The following is a 20,881-nucleotide window of genomic DNA, read 5'->3' on the forward strand; positions in this document are numbered from 1 at the left end:
ACAACTATGAGTACAACAAAATGCAGTTTTGCGTCAGTCCGTAGTAGTTGTGCATAAAAAAATTAAAAAAATAGAAAGAGAGAAGATACAGAATAATCAAAAAATACAGAATAATTAAACAATGGGGACGGAGGGACCAGAGAAATCTATCGGCGGGACCCCGAGTTCAGCAATGTGATTGTATTGTTGTAGATACAATGAAGTTAAGTGAGCCAGTACATTCAGCAGCCATACATGCCCAGGCCGTAACAACCCCATCACCGTGTTTCACTGTGTTCCTTCTCTCCTGCATACCTTGCTCTTGCCATCACTCTGATATAAGTTAATCTTCATCTCATCTGTCCACAGGACCTTTTTCCAGAACAGTGGTTGCTCTTTTAAATACTTATTGGCAAACTGTAACCTGGTTATCTATTTTTGCAGCTAACCAGTGCTTAGCTTCTGTATTTCTGTTCATGAACTCTTCTGCGGACAGTGGTCATTGACAAATCCACACCTGAAGAGTTTCTGATCTGTCAAGGTGTTTAGGGATGTCATCGCACAAATACAAGTATTAGCTGTGTAGGTCAACGAAATGCAGTCCCTTTGCATCACCAGTGCTTTCTGATATGTTCCAGACAGGTGTATTGGGCCTAAGGTTTGGTTATTGTCTCTAAGAGAGAATTCTTCTGTCTCATTAGCTTTGTTGGGGAGGTCCAGGACAAGGGGTCACAGCTTAAGGATAAGGGGGAAATCCTTTAAAACCGAGATGAGGAGAACTTTTTTCACACAGAGAGTGGTGAATCTCTGGAACTCTCTGCCACAGCGGGTAGTTGAGGCCAGTTCATTGGCTATATTTAAGAGGGAGTTAGATGTGGCCCTTGTGGCTAAGGGGATCAGAGGGTATGGAGAGAAGGCAGGTACGGGATACTGAGTTGGATGATCAGCCATGATATTAAATGGCGGTGCAGGCTCGAAGGGCCGAATGGCCTACTCCTGCACATAATTTCTATGTTTCTATGTTTCTTTGACTTTCATTGGCACAACTTTGGTCCTCATGTTGATAAACAGCAATAAAAATGTTCAAAGGTGATGGAAAGACTGGAGGAAAGACGAGGTGCTGAGAGCTCTCTTATTATACCTGCATTAAGGAGGCAATTAAACACACCTGAGCAATTACAAACACCTGTGAAGCCATGTTTCCCAAACATTATGATGCCCAGAAATGGGGGGGGACTACGTATAAACACAGCTGTAATTTCTACATGGTGATACCAAAATGTATAAAAATACCCTTTAATAAAATCTGACAATGTGCACTTTAACCACATGTTTTTTTTTTTTTTCTTTTTTTTTTTTCCTATTACAAATCTCAAATTGTGGAGTACAGAGGCAAATAAATGAATGATGGGTCTTTGTCCCAAACATTTTGGAGGGCACTGTACTTTCATTTGTTTTCACTCCAGGCTCTCATCCCTAAAAATATACTTACTACACAAAGATTGGCAGAATTTTCCATTCTCAGGGATGAGGGGTGTTTTTGTGAGTAGGAGTTGGGTAATTGAGCAAATTAATTAGCTGGCTGACATTGTGTTTTGCCTTTTTTTTTGCATGTCCCATCCAACATTAGACAAGGACAATCAAATTCATCATTTTCCTTTTGGGATGCTCTGAAATGTAAATAAAAAGTTGTTTAAAAATGCAATAAAAGTGGAATATTGGAACACCGCAGATCTGGAAGCATCTGAAAATAAATATCAAGTTAATATTTATGGTATTGAGGATAAATACCATATGCAAACTTAGAGGTAGTTTTAAGTAAGGCTGACTAGTCAGTCTCCTTAGAGATAAGACTTGTGTTTTTTGAAGTGTAGCATTCCTGGCTTTCTGCAATGAAATGCCTCATAGATTTTCATTTTAGTTTTTCTGAAAACAGCAGACCAAAAATGTCTGAAGCCAATTAATATCACATGTGAGGTAGGTGGGATTTTCATGGTTTTGATAATTTGTAAAATAATGTGTTGACTTTGAATAGACTCAAAATGCTCTAAAGTCTGCAGAATGGTAAGCATTAAAAGATTAAATATGACAAACATCTTAATTTACGAAACACAGAAAAGTATCTTAATTTCTGGGATTTTTAATTTTAAAAAATCCTTATTTTCATGTCACTTTTTAGTAGCAAAATGGACAGAAACATGCAGCAATTTGGATTGTCAGATTATATGTCCTTCAGAGGTACAAATACTGTTCTTTCCACCTTTATTGACGAATACTTCCTCAGTTCTGATGTAATTTCCCCTTTGCTTTGTCTTTACTTCCTACTGATTTTCTTGGCACACCATCGTACATTGTATTTATACTTACTATGTCTTGGGGAAGCTTAATTTAATTTTACTATCTTCATGTCTATAATGTTGATGTTATAGTAATTAAATGGAAATTATTCTATATTTATCGGTGTGTATTGGTGAGAATTTGCTATAAATGAGTGATCTGACGGGTTTATGAATGGAGGTTGGAGAGCAGGACATGCTAACTAAATGAGCAATATTGAAGGCAAAGGAAAATATAAAAAAGAGGACAGTGCTGGAGTAACTCAACACGTCAGGCAGCATCAGTCCCAACCCAAAATGTCACGTATCCACTTTCTCCAGAGATGTTTTGTTTATTATTGTCATGTGTACCGAAGTACAGCAAAAAACTTTTTTGTTATATGCTATCCAGGCATTGAAAGACTATATGCATGATTACAATCAAGCCATTGTAGTTTTTAGAGGCTACAGTACATTCCGAAAGTATTCCGACCCCTTCAATTTTTTCCATGTTTTGTTACGTTACAGCCATATTCTAAAATTGATTAAATTCATTCTTTTTATCATCAATCTACACACAATACCCCATAATTAAAAAAAGCAAAAACAGGCGTTTAGAAATTTATACAAAGTAATTAAAAATAAATAACTAAAATATCACATTTACATAAGTATTCAGACCCTTTACTCAGTACTTTGAGGCACCTTTGGCAGTGATTACAGCCTCAAGTCTTCTTGGGTATGACGCTACAAGCTTGGCACACCTGTATTTGGGTAATTTTTCTCATTCTTCTCTGCAGATCCTCTTAAGCTCTATCAGGTTGGATGGGGAGCGTCAATGCACAGCTACTGTTAGGTCCCTCCAGAGATGTTCGATCGGGTTAAAGTCCGGGTTCTGGCCGGGTGACTCAAGGACCTTCACGGACTTGTAACAAAGCCACTCCTGCGTTGTCTTGGCTGTGTGCTTGGCTGTCTCCCAGTTCTGCCGCTGAAAAACATCCCCACAGCATGATACTGCCACCATCGTGCCTCACCGCAGGTATGGTATTGGCCCGGTGATGAGTGGTGCCTGGTTTCCTTCAGACATGACGCTAGGCATTCAGTCCAAAGAGTTCAATCTTGGTTTCATCAAGATTCAAGATTCAAAACTTTATTGTCATTGTGGAACGTAAAAGTACAGAGACAACAAAATGCAGTTAACATCTCACCCAGAAGTGCGAACACAGAATAATGGAACAGTAAATATATATCTGCAGAGAAGGGGGGGGGGGGTGACTGGCAATCACCAAGGCGTAGAGTTAAGTAGGGTATCAGAGAATCTTGTTTCGCATGGTCTGAATCCTTTAGGTGCCTTTTGGCAAACTCCAAGCTGGCTGTCATGGCCTTTTACTAAGGAGTAGCTTCTGTTTGGCCACTCTACCATAAAGGCCTGATTGGTGGAGTGTTGCAGATATAGTTGTCCTTCTGCAAGTTTCTCCCATCGCCACAGAGGAACTCTGGAGCTCTGTCAGAGGGCCATCGGGTTCTTGGTCACCTCGCTGACCAAGGTTCTTCTCCCCCGATTGCTCAGTTTGGCTGGACGGCCAGCTCTCTGAAGAGTCCTGGTGGTTCCAAAGTTCTTCCATTTAAGAATGACGGAGGCCGCTGTGCTCTTTGGGATCTGCAATGCTGCAGAAATTGTTTTATACTCTTCCCCAGATCTGTGTCTCGACACAATCCAGTCTCGGAGGTCTACAGACAATTCCTTTGGCATCATGGCTTGATTTTTGCTCTGAAATGCACTGTCAACTGTGGGACCTTATATAGACAGGCGTGTGTCTTTCCAAATCAAGTCCAATCAATTTAATTTGCCACTAGTTGGGACTCCAAGTTGTAGAAACATCAAGGATAATCAATGGAAACAGGATGAACCCAAGCTCAATTTTGAGTGTCGTAGCAAAGGGTCTGAATAATTATGTAAATGATATTTCAGTTATTTCTTTTTAGTTACTTTGCAAAAATTTCTAAACACCTGTTTTCGCTTCTTCATTCTGGGGTATTGTGTGTAGATTGATGATTAAAAAAAAAAAAGAATTTGATCCATTATAAAGTAAGGCTGTAACGTAACAAATATGGAAAAGCTGAAGGGGTCTGAATACTTTCTGAATGCACTGTCTTGAGTATAATGTTTAGTGTAAGGCAAAGTCTGATTAAAGATAGTTTGAAGCTCTCCAGTAAGGTAAATTGGAGATCAAGATCTAGTTGGTGAGAGGGCAGTTCATTTGCCTGATAACAGCAGGGAAGAAACTGTCCCTGAATGTGGAAGTATTCACTTTCAAACCTCTACTTCTTGCCTGATGGGGAGAGGGGAGAAGAGGGAGTGCATGGGGTGAGACTGTTCCTTGATTATGCTGGTGGCCTTGCCGAGGTAGCGTGACGTGTAGATGGAGTTACTCCTGCACTTTGTGTCCCTGTTTTGTAAACCAGCATTTGAATTTCTTTATTGCGACAAAGGAAAATGTAAGTCTGATTAATGGAAGATGGGGTTTTCAATAAAATTGGGAAGAAGCACAAAGCCTTTGAGCCTTTGTAGAGCATTGGGCCTACCTTGTGGATGCTAAGGAATTAGGGAATGAAGTGTGATGTATTGGGACATCCACATTACAACAGAGTAGTGGCAGTCTTGAGGCATATATCTCTGTGGGTGAGTATAGCAGAATATTGTTGGAAAATAGGGGGAAAATGCAGGGAGCCTTGAGAGACATACTTACTCAATCTTAGCCACTAGTGAGGTACTTTATGACTAAAGGATGGCTGTTGTGCCTTTATTTACGAAGGACTGCAACAAGATGCCAGGGAACTACAGGTCAGTGAGCTAATATCTGTGGTAGGAAAGCTACTGGAAAGGATTCTGATTAGGGATAATTAGCATGGCTTTGTGCTTGGGAAATCAAGACTTACAAATTTGATTTGAAGTTTTTGAAGAGCTAACAAAGAAGGGTGACCATGGCAGGGAGGAGACATTCTCAACGATTTGGACGACAGTTATTAACTGGAAATGGTTAGAAATCTGCGGATGAGACCAACATTGGTGCTGTAGACAGTACAGAATGTTATTTAAGATTACCACATGATCTAGATGAACTGGGAAAGTGGACAAAGGAGTTGGATTGAAGTTAAACCAGGGCTGGATTTGCACAATAAATCGCAGGGCTCTGGAGAATTGTAGAACTGAGACCGAAGAGAATGGGTAAATAGCTCCCAGAAAGTGGCAACACAGGTAGAGTGGAGAAGGTGGCATTTGGCATGCTTGGTCTGGACACAGAACAGGAATTCGTCCCGTCAAGGAAGAGCAAAAAGGGATGGACTTGAATTTTATTTCGTCTTCCATCACAGTGAGGAATGTGTAGGAGTCACTGTGATGTATGTTTATGTTAAAATGTGTGTTTTTGAGTTTGTTGCTTTTTTTAATTGTATGACTGACCTGGCCAGTGAAATTTCACTACTGTATGTGACAATAAATGAACCTTACGAATCCTTATGAACCCTTATGAATTCGAAGGTCCTGTTGCAAGTGTACAAGTCATTGTTAAGACTACACTTTGGGTATTATGTGCAATTTTGGCTGTCCAGAAATAGGAAGGATATAACGTTGGAAAGGGTGCAGAAAAGATACCGAAGTCTGTCACTAAAACTGGAAGGCTCGAGTTCAATGGAGAAACTGGAAAGGCTGGGTCATAGGCCATGGACTGAAGCACAACGATCTCTGATCTCCATCCATAATTTGGTACGGCATTGTGAATTTGATGGACACAGGTTTTAAAAAAAAAACATAATTAGCATCTGTGTTGAGATTTTGTAAGGAAACGGGACATCTGGTTTAGCGAGGATTACTAAAACCTCTGCTGTGATGGGTGTGGTGAACTAAGTGAGGAATGTTGGTTTTCAGCAAATGTGATAGAACTGGAAGAATTTGCAGGGCCAGGATGTGGGTTAAACCCATGATAAATATCTAAAAGCATTACTATTCAGTTGAGCAAAAAGGCAAGAGGCTAGATTATGACAATTTAATGCGGCTGGGGGAAATATTGAAACGATTACAACGAGTGGGAGCATCAGGTGCACAGTATGTTTGTCCTATCAGTAAGTTACTGATTTTGCACCCAGGATGATGCTGTAAGATTGTCTGATATTTCTCCCTCTATGTACTCTTTTGCTAGCGAATACGCAGGTGTCGGTCTTCAAACACTGTTTCTTTGGAAAGGATTGCTGACTAATGAGTGAGATAATGAGGAGTTTTTGAATGGCTATCGATATCTAGCAGTTTCATACATAGCAAGACAAGAAAGAAAAACAAATAAATCAATAATTGTTATTTGAATCTTGTGGTCTCCTGGGCCTGCATGTGATCCCTATCCCTCCATTCCCTGCACATCGATGTGCCTCCCAAAAAGTGTCCTAAACGGTACTTTTGTATCCACTTCCACTATTGCCTCTGGCAGCACGGTCCAAGCACCAAGCACACACTGTAGAAAGAAAATAGAAGCATTGTAGAACCTTCATAGGTTCAATGTGGTTGTTCTAGGCCAGATTGTCAGTGATATTTACGTCGAGAAACTTAAAGCCCTCAACCATTTCCACTCTGGCATCATTGATACTGACTTAGGTGTTTACACCCCTTTGCTTCACAGGTATTTCCTCTAACTGCATGTACTGCATTCAATGCTCTCATTGTGGTCTCCTTAACATCAGCATAGACTTGGCCACCATTTCGCTGAACACCTGCGCTCCATCGCCTAGGCTGCTGGATCACCCGCTTGCTAACCATTTTTACTCCCCTTCCCATTCCCATACCAGGTTTCTGTCTCTGGACCTTCTCCATTGCCAGAGTGAGGCCACACACAAATTGGCGGAACAGCACATCATATTCTGCTTACAGCCCCTTTCACTGAGATCCCTTACTCTGGTTTCACATTTCACTCCTACTCTCCTTAACTTGCATCTACTTCAGCCCATCCTCTGGTTTCACATTTTACTCTTCTCTCCTTATCTTGCAATTTTTTTTAATCTCTGGCCTTTATCCATCCACCAAATCCCCCTCCTCGTGTAGGAAAGACTGCAGATGCTGGTTTAAATGAGTCTGAAGAAGGGTCTCAACCCGAAACTTCACCCATTCCTTCTCTCCAGAGATGCTGCCTGTCCCGCTGATTTACTCCAGCATTTTGTGTCTACCCCCTCTTGTATAAACCTATCAATTTAGTTTAGTTTATTGTCGCGTAGATAGCTCTTTTTGTTGTATGCTATCCAGTCAGTGGAAATATATGATTTGATAATATTTAGTGCAGGATAATATCCAATTAAAGATAGTCTGATGGTCTCCAATGAGGTAGATGGCAGGTCAGGATTGCTCTCTAGTTGGTGACAGGATGGCTTAGTTCCCCGATAACAGTTAGGAACTGTCCTGAAGAAGGATCCCAACCTGAAACGGCACCTATCCATAACCTACAGAGCAATTGCCGATGCTGGTTTAAACTGAAGATAGACACAAAATGCTGGAGTATCTCAGCGGGACAGACAGCATCTCTGGAGAGAAGAAATGGGTGGCATTCAGAGGCTGAGGGGAGGCCTGAGAAAAGTATATAAAATTGTGAGGCATGTATTGGATAAATGGTCAGGACGTTTTTCACAGGGGGAAAAAGGCAAAGACCAGAGCACATAGCTTAATGGTCTGATCAGGAGAGTTTTAAAGAGGTGCCAAGCAGGTTTTATTTTACATAGGTGGTTGCCTGGTATGCTCTGCCAAGGGGTGGTGGTGGAGGTACATATTGTAGCATTTAAGAAACTTTTAGATAGGCTATGCAGAAAATGGTAGGAAACAGATCATGTGCAGGCAGATATTAACTAGGCATTATATTCAGCATATTGTGGACAAAGGACCTGTTCCTGTGTTGTACTGTTCTGTGTAGATATTCCCCCTTTTCCTGAAGAGAGGCAAGAGTGTACTACTGTGCTGAATGCTATGGTGAATTTCATTAATGTATATTAGATGGTATAACATGGTACAACTCGAATCAAATGTAAAGCAAGATGTTTTGAAATTTCTTGAAATGGTTGTACTAAGGGGCAAGTCATTCACTACCAGTCTAACACATACTTTAATCATTTGTTCTTCAAACAGGTTTACTTTAAAAGTCACAAAGTGCTGGGTTAACTCAGTGGGTCAGGCAGCATCTCATGAGAACATGAATAGGTGCTGTTTCGAGTCGGGACCCATTTTCAGACTGAATGGGGGGGGAGGAGGGAGAGATATAGACCCATTTGGGCTTGCCAGACCATGCGTACGTGTCCGGCGAAACCGCTGCCGAGTCTACACTTGGTCTCGCTGATGTACAGGACGCCACATCGAGAACACTGGATGCAGTACGTGAGGAGGAGGTGCATGCAAACTTCTGTCTGAGCTGGATGGACCTGTAGTTCCTGGTTGGAGGTGAGAGAGGAGGTAAGGGACATGTGTTCCATCTCCTGTGGTTGCAGGGCCACAACAGTTTCGGAGTTGTGGAGGGAGCGGTCTCTGCGAAAAAGGGGAAAGGGGTCGGGTGGGAAGATATGACTGGTGGTGGGATCACGTAGGAGATGATGGAAATGTCAGAGGATGCTGTGTTGGATGCAGAGACGGTGGGGTGAAATGTGAGGTCCAGGGGAGCTCTGGTTAACTTTAAATTTTGAAGATGCCAAGTAATGGTATTGTCTAGAGTCGGTTTCATTGGCAGAAATTTAATGTGCCTGTGTGACATTTCAAACATATTTAGATTATTGAATAGATATATTTAAAAAATACATTGCTCAAATGTTTTTCTCTATCTTTCCAGCTCTTAACGTAAAAGTAATATTTTTATACCTGTAGAGGAAAAAAAGAGTCTCTGGATATGTAAAAGAAAGAGATGCTGTGGAAAAATAAGACCTCACAATGGCAGGTTTATGATGGGAAAGGAAATCGGTATTTGAATTGCATCCAATAATTGATGCTAGCAATAAAGTAAATTGCAAAATGGCAGGTTGCTGTTGACAGGATTGATTGTTTGGTGAATTCTAGTACAATGAAAAAAATTCTAGACCGGAACTGGCAACTTAATTTAGTTCAATTTAGTTTAATGTCACTTGTACTGAGACAGCACGCAACAAAAAGCTTTTCACTATCCAGTCAGCAGAAAGACAATACATGATTACAATCAAGCCATTTACAGTGTACAGATACATTATAAGGGAATAACGTTTAGTGCAAGGTGATGCCAGCAAAGTCCAATCCAGTATCGTCCGAGGTCATCAAAGAGGTAAATAGTAGTTCAGCACTACTCTCTGGTTGTGGTCGGACGATTCAGTTGCCTGAAAACAGCTGGCAAGAAACTGTCCCTGAATCTGGAGGTGTGTGTTTTCACACGTATACCTTTTGCCAGAAGGGAGAAGAGGGAGTGGTCAGGGTGCGACTCATCCTTGATTGTCTGCTGACTTTGCTGAGGCAGCGTGAGGTAAAATGCAGTCAATAGAAGGGAGGTTGATTTGTGTGATGGTCTGGGCTGTGTCTACAATTCGCAAGCAAATTCTTTTGGTCTTGGATGGAACTGTTCATAAACCAAGCTGTGATGGGATGCTAGTTGTCGTGTTTTAAAAATGATATTCCTCTCAAGCGCAGGTTTGCGACCTTTTCAACATACATGAACGATTGGTCCACCAAGGCTTCCAGGATCTCCCAATTGCTAACCATTTAAACTCATCTTCCCAGTCACATACTGACCTTTCTGTCCATTGTCAGTGAAGCTACAGGCAGAATGGAGGAACAACAACTCGTATACCTCTTTGGTAGTTTCTAACCCAACGGTATGAATATTGAATTCTCCAATTTTAGGTAACTGCATTCTCTCCCCCTCTTTTCATCTCTGGCTTTTGTGCACCATCTGCCTACCAAAACCTTCCTCGCCTGTATCAAACTGTTACCTACTAGGCTTTGTCTCACCCCATCTCTCACACTTTCTATCCCCGACCACCCTCAAAATGAGTCAGAAGAAGGGTCCCGACCGGGACGTGACTTATCCATGTTCTCTAGAGATGCTGGGATACTCCAGCGCTTTATCTTTATTTCTGCAGTTCTTGTGCCAATTTCTTAACTTTGATTGTTTTGTTTTAAAGTGCTTTGGTTATGTTTTTCAAAAAATGCCTATAACATTTGTACCTTCAATTTTTTTTAAAAGCACTATACGTTTCCCTTGCCTTACAGTGACAGGGACAACATAGTCCTTTGATTTTGTTTTCCGTTCAGTGTTGGGATTTGCCAAATTTACTGGGTATTTAAATAAATCGGAAGGTCACCGACATGGCAGAAAAGTAGTAACTTAAGTCACTTATTTTTATTCTCATTTCATAGATCATTTAAATTTGTAAAGTATAAGGTTCATTAGTTTAACAAAACAGTACTGTTACGTACTGTTAACATTCAATGCCAAAATTCAGCAGTGTTAAAACCGATTTGTTTTTCCACTGCAATTTAATTATTTAAAGTTTTTTTAATAAAGTAATCTTTTTAATTTCAAGAAGCTAAAATTATTACATTTGTGTTTTTGTTTCTGGTGTTGGTCATAGTTTTAGTCATACCTTGCATACAAAAATGGCGGTGTTTTGAGACCCTAAATAAGGGAGGTTTAGTACAGTGGAAGTGGTTTCCCTTCTTGGGGGCAAGAGGCTTCGTGAGAATGGCCACAACATTTTTTTCTATTGTAGACATTTCCAATATATTTTGATTATTGCAAAATTTGCTTAACAGGCATGCATCAATTATATCTGTATTGTAATTATTCAAGTCTGTTATTTTAGAATGCTTTTTGATAAGGCTGACTGAAAGGGATCCTGTCTCTTTAAAAGGTAAAATGGGTGTGTTGTAATCGCTCTTATCAAATGGCCTCAATGTCTTTCAAGCTGCCAACACTCGTGCAGAGGGGTCTGCAGGCACTGCCACCCAAATGGCCGGACTTCTGGACGGTGGGATCTCATGGGAGCGGAACTGTATCGGCAATGTCCTGGAGGAAGCAATGAACTGTTTTGCAGAGATGCAACGACAGACAGAGGAGAGATTTCGGATGTGGATGGAAAAGTTGACACGCTTGGACACGGATGAAGACGTAAAGCAGCAACCGAATCGACAGGAGCCTAAAATGCCAACAAGTGGCATGCCAGTGCTGCCTCCTAATCAACCCAGCACATTTATGCACCTATCTAGCAATCATTCAAATCTACAACAGTCACTTAACCCGTATACGAGTAACCAGCCAAATGTCGACTGTACTCCAGCTTATCAAATGTCCTTTAACAACAATTCTGCAACTGCTTTTCAGGAGAATGGAAACTCCTCTGGTCATGATATCAATCACTCAAATGTTTGAAATAATCAGATATAAAATATATACACTTAAACTCTCAGCCAAACAAGTATTTGAGGGGAGATCTTTTGAATAAGATTTCTTAATATCATACATGAGCAGCAATGCAATTTTTATATATAGTATCGGAACTTCAGTGGCCAGGTTGTTGTTAATCTCAATGACTGCTTGAAATAGAATTTTAAAGCCAAAAGTCACCATGATAACTATAGCAACCTACCTCTGATTGTACCTTTGACATTGCAGGGCAGATAACCTTTTCTAATCAGTAGTGTTTAATTGGCATATTGATTTCATTAACTTTAACAATTACAAATTATCATTTAAAAATAGGAAAAAGTATTTTTACAATTTCAAGTAACGTGTTAATAATCACACGTTTCAGGTTGATATACCCGCACGTTTGTGTATTGGAGGCTATCTTAATTTGCAGCCAATGACTAAATAAATCCCAATAATTATATGTCTGGGAAATATGCGAAGGAATGTTTGCCAAAAGATGCTTTATCTTTGCCGGTGTCAAAATGTCTCCATTCTTCTGTTCCTCTTCACTTAATCTAACAGATACTCCCTTCAATTTCCCATCCTTTCTCTTTGGTCCTGTCCTTCCTATCCCCGATGCAAACAAAAATGACTAGTCTTTTTGTAAATTAATACCAAAAATCATTTAATACTTTAGAACCTGTTTTGCATCTGTTAGGATAAGAATTGTTTATGCACATGTTTAAGCATGTTTATAATAACAGCAAAGTGGAGCCTATGAAGCTCCCATCAATGACACCAGCTTCCCATTTGCTTTCCATCTCTTCTGCATTTTACATTTATTTCATTGCTCATTACTGATCAATTATAGAAAATTTGTTTTTTAGTAGTGGGGCAGTGGAAATCCATCAGAGTGAAAAAAAACTGTGCTTTTGTTGCTTGCACTAAATACTTGCATGTAAAAGCAATTATGCATTGTAATCTGTAAACGTTCAGTTCAGATGGAATTGTATTGCAGTAGTAGAATTTGATGCTTAGCTAGAAATACATGTTCAGTGCAAGCAACATAGGGGAAGGTTCTACCCCAATATCTATTCTGACTTCCTACTCTTGCTGTTACCAACAGAAATAACTGATTGCTCAGTTCAGAATCTTAAATATTTTGGCTTGTGACATCTGAAATGATCAATTCTAAGATGACTGACATAAGGGTAATAATTAATTTGTCTAATCCTACTACACCAGGTTGCTGTGCAAGTAGCAGAAACTAACATAATTGCATGACTCTGGTTTAGAACACACTGACCCAGTCAGCAGCAACGTGCTGATGTAACCCCACCCTCCATTCTTTCCCACATCATCATTCATGCCCTGAATGTGTTAGTAAAACAGTCGACCAAATTGAGATCTTGTTATGTCTTACTACCTGGATTTGAATGTCTATGTGTACACAGTGATTAAAATCAACCCGGCCAGGCAAGAAATGTTATGACTCAATTGGAACAGCTTTTATTTGCCCAAATATTTCAACATTTTCATTTTTAAATCATTCAAAAACGCAATAGAAATTGATCTGGTGATAATTCATAGTGCACGGACAAATAAGGCTTTGTGGCTAAAGAAGTGAGACCCTACATATACTGAGCAATGTATCTTTTAGTGGGCTGATTATGTCATTGAATTATACATTTTAGATTATATGGAGGGAGATTTAGATAAAATTTATCTAAATGTATAATTGCTTGATAATAAAGATCTGGAATATCCAGGATTATCTCCTTTACATCAGGATCAACAAAACTCTCTCAGTTACCCCAATAAATGTGTTATTTGTCTAGCGTGATATTGACTAGCAAGATTTAGAACTTGATCCCTAGTCTGTACCGAGATATCTTCCACTCTGATTGGACTAGCAGGTAAGAATTCTAAGCACAAACATTTAAATCATTTAAGTGACAGGTAGAAACTCCAGGAGGTTTTTCTACATGGATGGATTAGTTGATCAAATGACTATTATTATCTGCTTTTATCTTGCGATCTCAGTTTAGATGGTAACATAGTATTGCAATTGGTACTTTGATGCTCCCAGACTAAGGAGCATGAATAGTCAGCTAAGGCTCTAGCTCGAGTGTTGTTGATTGATTTCCCCTTAAACTCACAGGAATTGTCAAGTAAACACAGGATTAGGATTAACTATGTTTTTCAAGATTGCCTTGATTGGCTGCCGAAATATTGCAAGTAAAGGATGCCCCAGTGGATGAGGTCTAAAAGTGATGTCCCAAGCTTATAATTTATTTCAAAGAGCAACCAAAAAAAACTAGGGGGAAAAAATCTCTTAATTGGTGCAAGGATAACAATTTTAAAGCTCCTTAAATTGTGTATATTCTGCAGTATGGACAAGTTGAAAGAAATTTAGGCCAGTACCTGCTGCTGTTCACCCCCCCCCCCCCCATCACCACCAAACCATGAAATGACCATATAACTGTAGTAGATTTGCATTAATATCATTGGTATAATGAAATGCATATGTGAATTTTGCCCTTTTATTTGGAGACCTGCGGTGAATGTGTGCCATTCAGTTAAACAATTATAGTTTTAAATAACGAAAGATTAGGATTTGTTACCACGATGAGAGCATGAAGCTTCCATATATATGACATTTAAAATAAAAAGAAAGGATCCAAGGCATGTTCTTTCATTTTCAAATGCATTCACTGAAGTAACTTGAAGTTTAGAATTTCTGTTTATATAAAATGACCATACATCAAACTACTTTAGTTTATCCATTGCACGTGCTGATAAACCAAAGTTGAGACTGCAAAAAAAAAAACTTCCTTTTTTGACAATTTCTTGGCTTAACATTTTTTGAAAACATTACACCCAACACGTGAACTATTACGCATGCGTGTTTAATGTTCACTCGGGTATTGAAAGATCAGTGCTGATATATCTCTGCAATGTAATGTGGCTTGGAATCACAGCCTTGAGCACTGTATTGGCTATTTACAACATACTATTTGGTATTAGGATTTGGAGAGAATATTTGGTGCTTGTCTGTTATGTGCTGGAAATGTCCCATGACAGATCTTGGGTGAGTAACTTGAGTAAGGTTTATTATGGAAGAATGTGTCACTGATAAAAATTTGGAAAGATGGGGATGAAGGGAAAATTCTACTGGAAAACGGATAACAACAGGTACCTGAAATAGAAACAGAAAATGCTGAAATACTCAATAGGGTCAGCCACCACCTGGAGAATGAGGATCAGGTCTGATAAAAGATCACCGACCTGAAATATTAACTTTCCCTCATAATGTTTTGCCTGGCCAGAGCATTTTCAGCATTCTTTGTTTTCGCTTCTGGAAACAGTTGTGCTCCTATTTTTCAGAATTTGAGTTTTGTGCTATTAATGACCTTCCAAAATTTACCTACTGATATATGATTGTATTGAATATCTGACAGTTGCACGTCTTTAGGTCTTCGTGATCGCATTGCTGTTTATGCTTGGAAGTGCTATTTGATCAAAAATCCTTTTGGGTATTAACTAAGGTGTCACTGCAAACATATGTCTTATGTTCTGATCATGTTTTCCATCACCAAAAATCCAAGTCTTTTTTCCCCCTTCCTACAGTATTTAGGAGGGTTAAACTTAACAGCATATTTATGGGAACTGTTCAAATTAAACCTCAAGTTTTCCCCCACACTGAAATAAATGGAAAATGACCCAAAATATGTTGAATTATTTCACTTCTTGCAGCTTATCACGTTTATATATAGGCTGATTTTTTTTTTTGTGCTGGAATTAGAAAGCAATTTTCATATAAACAGGCACAATTTGGTCTGAAATTTCAAAAATAAGTTGAATGTGTGAATTTTAGTCGGGGAAAGAGCTAGCTACTTTTGTGTGAGAGCTGTGCAACAAAATTAAATTCAAAAGTGACAGGGAATGTATTCCTTATTGCTGTATTGGAGTGAATTTTAACTCTTGAACAAACTTAGTTTTCATTGTTTGGGACGGCTTAATTGATTAGAACCACAGTTTAATGCATTTTGAAAACTGGTCTACTTTTAACGTTCTTAGTAATTTTAACAACGTTTACATTTCCACTTTGTCAGCCATCCAAACGGTTCATGACAAAGATGCAGATAGGTTCATGGGTTTGTTATTTCATTGCCAACTTTAAAGATGTTGGAGAATGGGATGGGGGGAGAAAAGGAAGCGATTTTTGTGCATTACCTCAATATAATCAGTGAATACTATTGGTCCCCCTTACCACAATTTGAAGGTCTTGACTTGGACTAATTTTTAACCTGGAATTTATTATTCGGTGTGAGATGAGCATGTCTTATCCCAGACAAGTGAGAGAGGTTTTGGCAGTTTTTATTATCCCCTTTCCTCTTCCACACCTAAGTACATTTAGAATGTTGCAGAATAACAGCTTAGTTTTGTAGAATTCTGTGCTATAGTTGACAATGCTATGATTTGGAGAGTGCCACTCGTATTACGTTTTGTGATTCATGAAGTCCAACATTGACTAGTATGCATAGATTGAGATCCATTCTCCTTCATATGCCACTTTTCTCCAAGAATTGTTTTAAATTTCATGAATTTTTCTTGATTTTGAAGATGTACTGGTCTGTGAGCGATTATAACACTCATTAAACTGTGGCTCACTAACGGTGAATGTAAGGTATCTCCAAAGATGAAATTCTCCAGCAGTTTTGGATAAAGCAGCTTAAATAGATCCATGGAAGTGGGGTTTCATTACTTCTGTTATTAAAGATGCTCTTTGCACTGTAACAGTGAGTTATTAGTATTAAGCAACATCTGTGGACACCAGTTGTGACATCATTTACAGTACAATTTATTTTCAAAAAGAACTGTACTAGAGGTGGGCACAAGTAGCACAGTCTGTGATGTGATACATTTTGAACTGGTGATTATAAAGCTTTGAAATTTTGTTTATCGCAAAAATGTCAAAATGGAGACAAAGGCACATGTTTATCAACATAATTTGTTTCCCCCCAGTCATTTATATAGCTCTGAATGGGGACTGATAACAACATCTGCCCATCACTGCAATTTCATCATAGATTGAATTTGATCAGTTTTGGTATCTCATCGTTTCCTGGAGCATTAATAGAAGCTGGAATTGACCAAGTATGCGTTTCAATTCAGTAAGAACATCCGCATCTAAACTAAGAGTACATTTTTGAAGAGGTAACAATATTGGATTATTACTTTACATTAAATCTTAACATAATTAGGGTCTGAAATAATCCCTTTTGAGGCTGCTCCTTCAAAAGGATCTGTGCAGATTTCCCACCTCAAGCCAACCTTAAGTGATCTGCAAATTACTTGATTGCATTGCTCCTCATTAAATGTGAATTGCAAGACTGACTTTAATCAATCTGAGGCACAGTGAGACATGCTAGTGCATGACTGACAATGTTTCGCCTCAATGTTTCGCCTCAAATTCACTTTCAATGATAGTGGCTGTAAACTTTTAAGTTGAAAATAGAGGGAAAAAAATCACACATTGCAGATAGTTTTTTTTTGTGTGCCACTGACTCCGTGATTAAAGGAAATGGTTATGCACAGAGTTTCTTGCCCAGAGGACATAGGTTTAAGGGGAAAAGATTTAATAGGAATCTGAGGGTGTATGGAACAAGCTGACAGAGGAATTAATTGAGGCTTGGACTATCCCAACGTTTAAGAAGCCATTGGACAGGTACGTGGATGGGACAGATTGGAGGGATATAGACCAAATGCAGGCCGGTGGGACAAGTGTAGTCAAGTCAAGTTTATTCGTCACATACACATACGAGATGTGCAGTGAAATGAAAAGTTGCAATGCTCGCGGACTTTGTGCAAAAAGACAAACAAACAACCAAACAAACTACAAACAGAATGGAACAGAATCACATATTCTTTTACATATTAAATATTGTGGGCGGAAGAAAAAAAGGGAATAAAAAAAAAAAAAATTTAAAGCAGTAGAGCGGTAGTAAAGTGGTGAGATAGGAGTTTACAGTCCTAATGGCCTCTGGAAAGAAACTCCTTCTCAACCCCTCCGTTCTCACAGCATGGCAACGGAGGCGTTTGCTTGACCGTAGCAGCTGGAATTGTGTGCAAGTACCATTTCTTGTGCAGTATTAACATGACTACAAATAGGCTCTTTAACTTATTGTTCAAGTCATACAGTGCGGAAGCAGACTCTTCGGCTCAACTTGCCCAGGTCGGCCAATGTGCCCCATCTAATCTACACTAGTCCCACCTGTCTGCATTCTGCCCATATCCTTCAAAAACCTATCCTATCCATTTCCATCCTATCCAACTTATTGTTGTTGTATACACTCCCATTCTAGATAATCAATAGGACACTGGCAAATGTTCTTTAGTTTTAGCGATAAAGCATGGGCACAGGCCCACTGACTCCACACTGCATATTGATCACCTGTTCACACTAGTTCGATGCCACTTTTGCATCGAATCCTTACACATATGGGGCAATTTACAGAGGCCATTAACCTACGAACTTGCACATTTATGGTGTGTGGGAGGAAACCAGAGCACCCAGAGGGAACTTATGTGATTACAGGGAGAATATGCTAACTACGCACAGGCACCTCCCGAAGTCAGGATCAAACCCATGTTTGTGGCGTTTTGTGGCAGCAGCTTAACGAGCTGCTCCACTGTGCCACCAGTTTTACATGAGCTAATCACTTTTGGTTTCATTATTCTCTGGTTAAATTCACTGAAGCTTTTGTGTTTATGAACTTTCGGGGTTAGATGGGGAGTGATGATTGCCGATGAAAAAATAGTGATTTTGTTTAGGCTATTGAATTGTCAGCAATTAACTGGAGCATTAGCGATACAAGCTTAAGCAATTGGTTGTCTTAGAAAAGTGTAGAAATATCTTTATATTTAAAGAAACGGGGTTTTTGTGAATTAATTTATGTATTCAGAATGTCATAATTCAGTTTTAGTGTATGCTCATTAATTGGCTTCTATTTGAGCAATGGAGTGTGAAGCAACTTTTTTTTCCTTGTGCTTTTGGTATATTTTGAATCGCCCATCAAATTATTTCATAGATCTGATTATAAATAAAGGATCAAACATTTGCCAGTCACTTGTGCAAGAAGGAACTGCAGATGCTGGTTTAAACCGAAGGTAGACACAAAAAGCTGGAGTAACTCAGCGGGACAGGCAGCATCTTTGGAGAGAAGGAATGGGTGAAGTTTTTGGTTGAGACCCTTCGTCAGACTTGTCAGGGATAAGGAAAAGGAGAGATATAGACGGTGATGTGGGAGATGAACAATGAATGAAAGATATGCAAAAAAGTAACAATGATAAAGGAAACGGGCTATTAAGCTGTATGAAGGGTGAAAATGAGAAGCTAGTGTGACGTGTGGAGGAGGGAGAGAGAGAGGGAATGCCAATGCTACCTGAAGTGAGAAAAATCAATATTCATACCACTGGGCTGTAAACTGCCCAAGCAAAAAACAAAAAATGCTGTTCCTCCAATTTGTGTGTAGCCTCACTCTGACAATGGAGGAACCCAAGGACAGAGATGTCTGTGTAGGAATGGGAAGGAGAATTAAAGTGTCCAGCAACCGGGAGATCAGGTTGGTTCATGAGGGCTGATCGAAGGTGTTCTGCGAAACGATAGCCCAGTCTGCGTTTGGTCTGGCTGATGTATAAGAGACCACATCTTGAACAGTGGATACAGTAGATGAGGTTGGAGGAGGTGCTAGTGAAGCTCTGCCTAACCTGAATGAATCCCTGGGGGTCCCTGGACAGAGTTGAGGGAGGAGGTATAGCGACAGGTGTGGTTGCAGGGGAAGGTACCTGGGGAGGGGGTGGTTTGGGTGGGAAGGGATGTTAACCAGGGAGTTGTGGAGAGAACGGTCTCTACGGACGGTGGAATGGGATCGAGAATGGGAAAATGTGGTTAGTGGTGGGATCCCGTTGGCGGTGCCGGAAATTTCCACGGATTATGCGTTGTATGCCACGACTGATGGGGTGGAAGGTAAGGACTCGGGAAGGGAGAGCAAGGGCAGAGCTGCGGGGTATGAGGAGACACGAGTGAGGGCCTCATTTATGATGGGAGAGGGAAACCCCATTCCCTAAAGAATGAGGACATCTCGCACAGGAAGCAGGGTGGGAGTCAGTGGGTTTGTAATAGACGTCGGTCATTAATCTATTTCTTGTGATGGAGACTGTGAGATTTCGAAATGGGAGGGAGTCGTCTGAGATGGTCCCAGTAAATTTGAGTGCAGGATGAAAATTGGTGATGAAGTTCATGAGTTCTTCATGGATGCAGGAGGTAGCACCGGTGTTAGTATGTAACGGAGATATAGGGGATAGGGTCAGTGTACGCCTGGAACAGGGATTGTTCAATGTACCCTACAAAGAGGCAGGCATAGCTGGGGCCCACGTGGGTGCCCATAGCTACGCCTTGGACTTGGAGGAAGTGGGAGGAGTCAAAGGAGAAGTTGTTGAGAACCAGCGGAGCAGTTACTTATGGTTACTCTAGAATTGGGCACTGAGTTCCACCTGTGGCTAAACCAATGTTGTAAGGATTCATCGCAACTTCCTTACTCTTGCCTTTATTTCTAAAATAAGGAATCCAGTGTGCTTTTTTGAAAATCAGGTTCAATTTTTCCCTACCTGCTTGCTCAAGAATAAACCTGATGCAGGGTCCACAGATGCTGCTTGACTTGCTGAGTTTTTCCAGCAGTTTGTTTTTTGGTAATTATGTTTCATTGACAAGAATGCCCATATCCCTCTTGACATCAATGTTTAATAGTTTCTCAACAACTAATATTTTCTATTTCTCTTCCTGAAATTAATAACTAAACTTCTCACATATTCATCACCTGCCATCTTGTCTGTCCTTTTTGCACACACTTGGGGCCTTCCTCACAGCTAAGTTTCCAGCATTGCTTTATGCTAGCAGATTTGGAGATGTTATCAATTTATTCATCAATACTTTGATAGTGATATATTTGCCACCATCTAACTATTTTTGCATTTTCTTTTTTAAATTCGTGTCTTTTGATTGTAGACTTTCAAACTGTTGGATAACGATACATAATGAATATAATGAGCTCTCAACTTTCTAAGTTGTAGTGGAACATATTTTAATTTCTCAAAGCTTGCTTTCTAACTAATTCTTTCCCTCCTAGCACTGTG

The 20,881-nt window shown here is 39.8% G+C and overlaps 1 protein-coding gene across 9 annotated transcripts in view; it reads left to right on the forward strand.

Moving 5' to 3' along the window:
- ark2n (arkadia (rnf111) N-terminal like PKA signaling regulator 2n) overlaps positions 1 to 20,881 on the forward strand; it is an 85,907-nt gene that overhangs the window by 36,662 nt on the left and 28,364 nt on the right. The window contains exon 3 of one of the 9 annotated variants that reach the window (XM_055655976.1): positions 11,241 to 12,040. The exons of the other annotated variants lie outside the window; for them this stretch is intronic. Coding sequence (XP_055511951.1) covers positions 11,241 to 11,704 — 464 coding nt within the window. The 3' untranslated portion in view covers positions 11,705 to 12,040. Of the gene's footprint in view, positions 1 to 11,240; positions 12,041 to 20,881 lie in introns of those variants that run through there. 9 annotated transcript variants of the gene reach the window in all.

This window comes from Leucoraja erinacea, chromosome 1, assembly GCF_028641065.1.
Source record: "Leucoraja erinacea ecotype New England chromosome 1, Leri_hhj_1, whole genome shotgun sequence".
Classification (NCBI taxonomy): Eukaryota; Metazoa; Chordata; class Chondrichthyes; order Rajiformes; family Rajidae; genus Leucoraja; species Leucoraja erinaceus.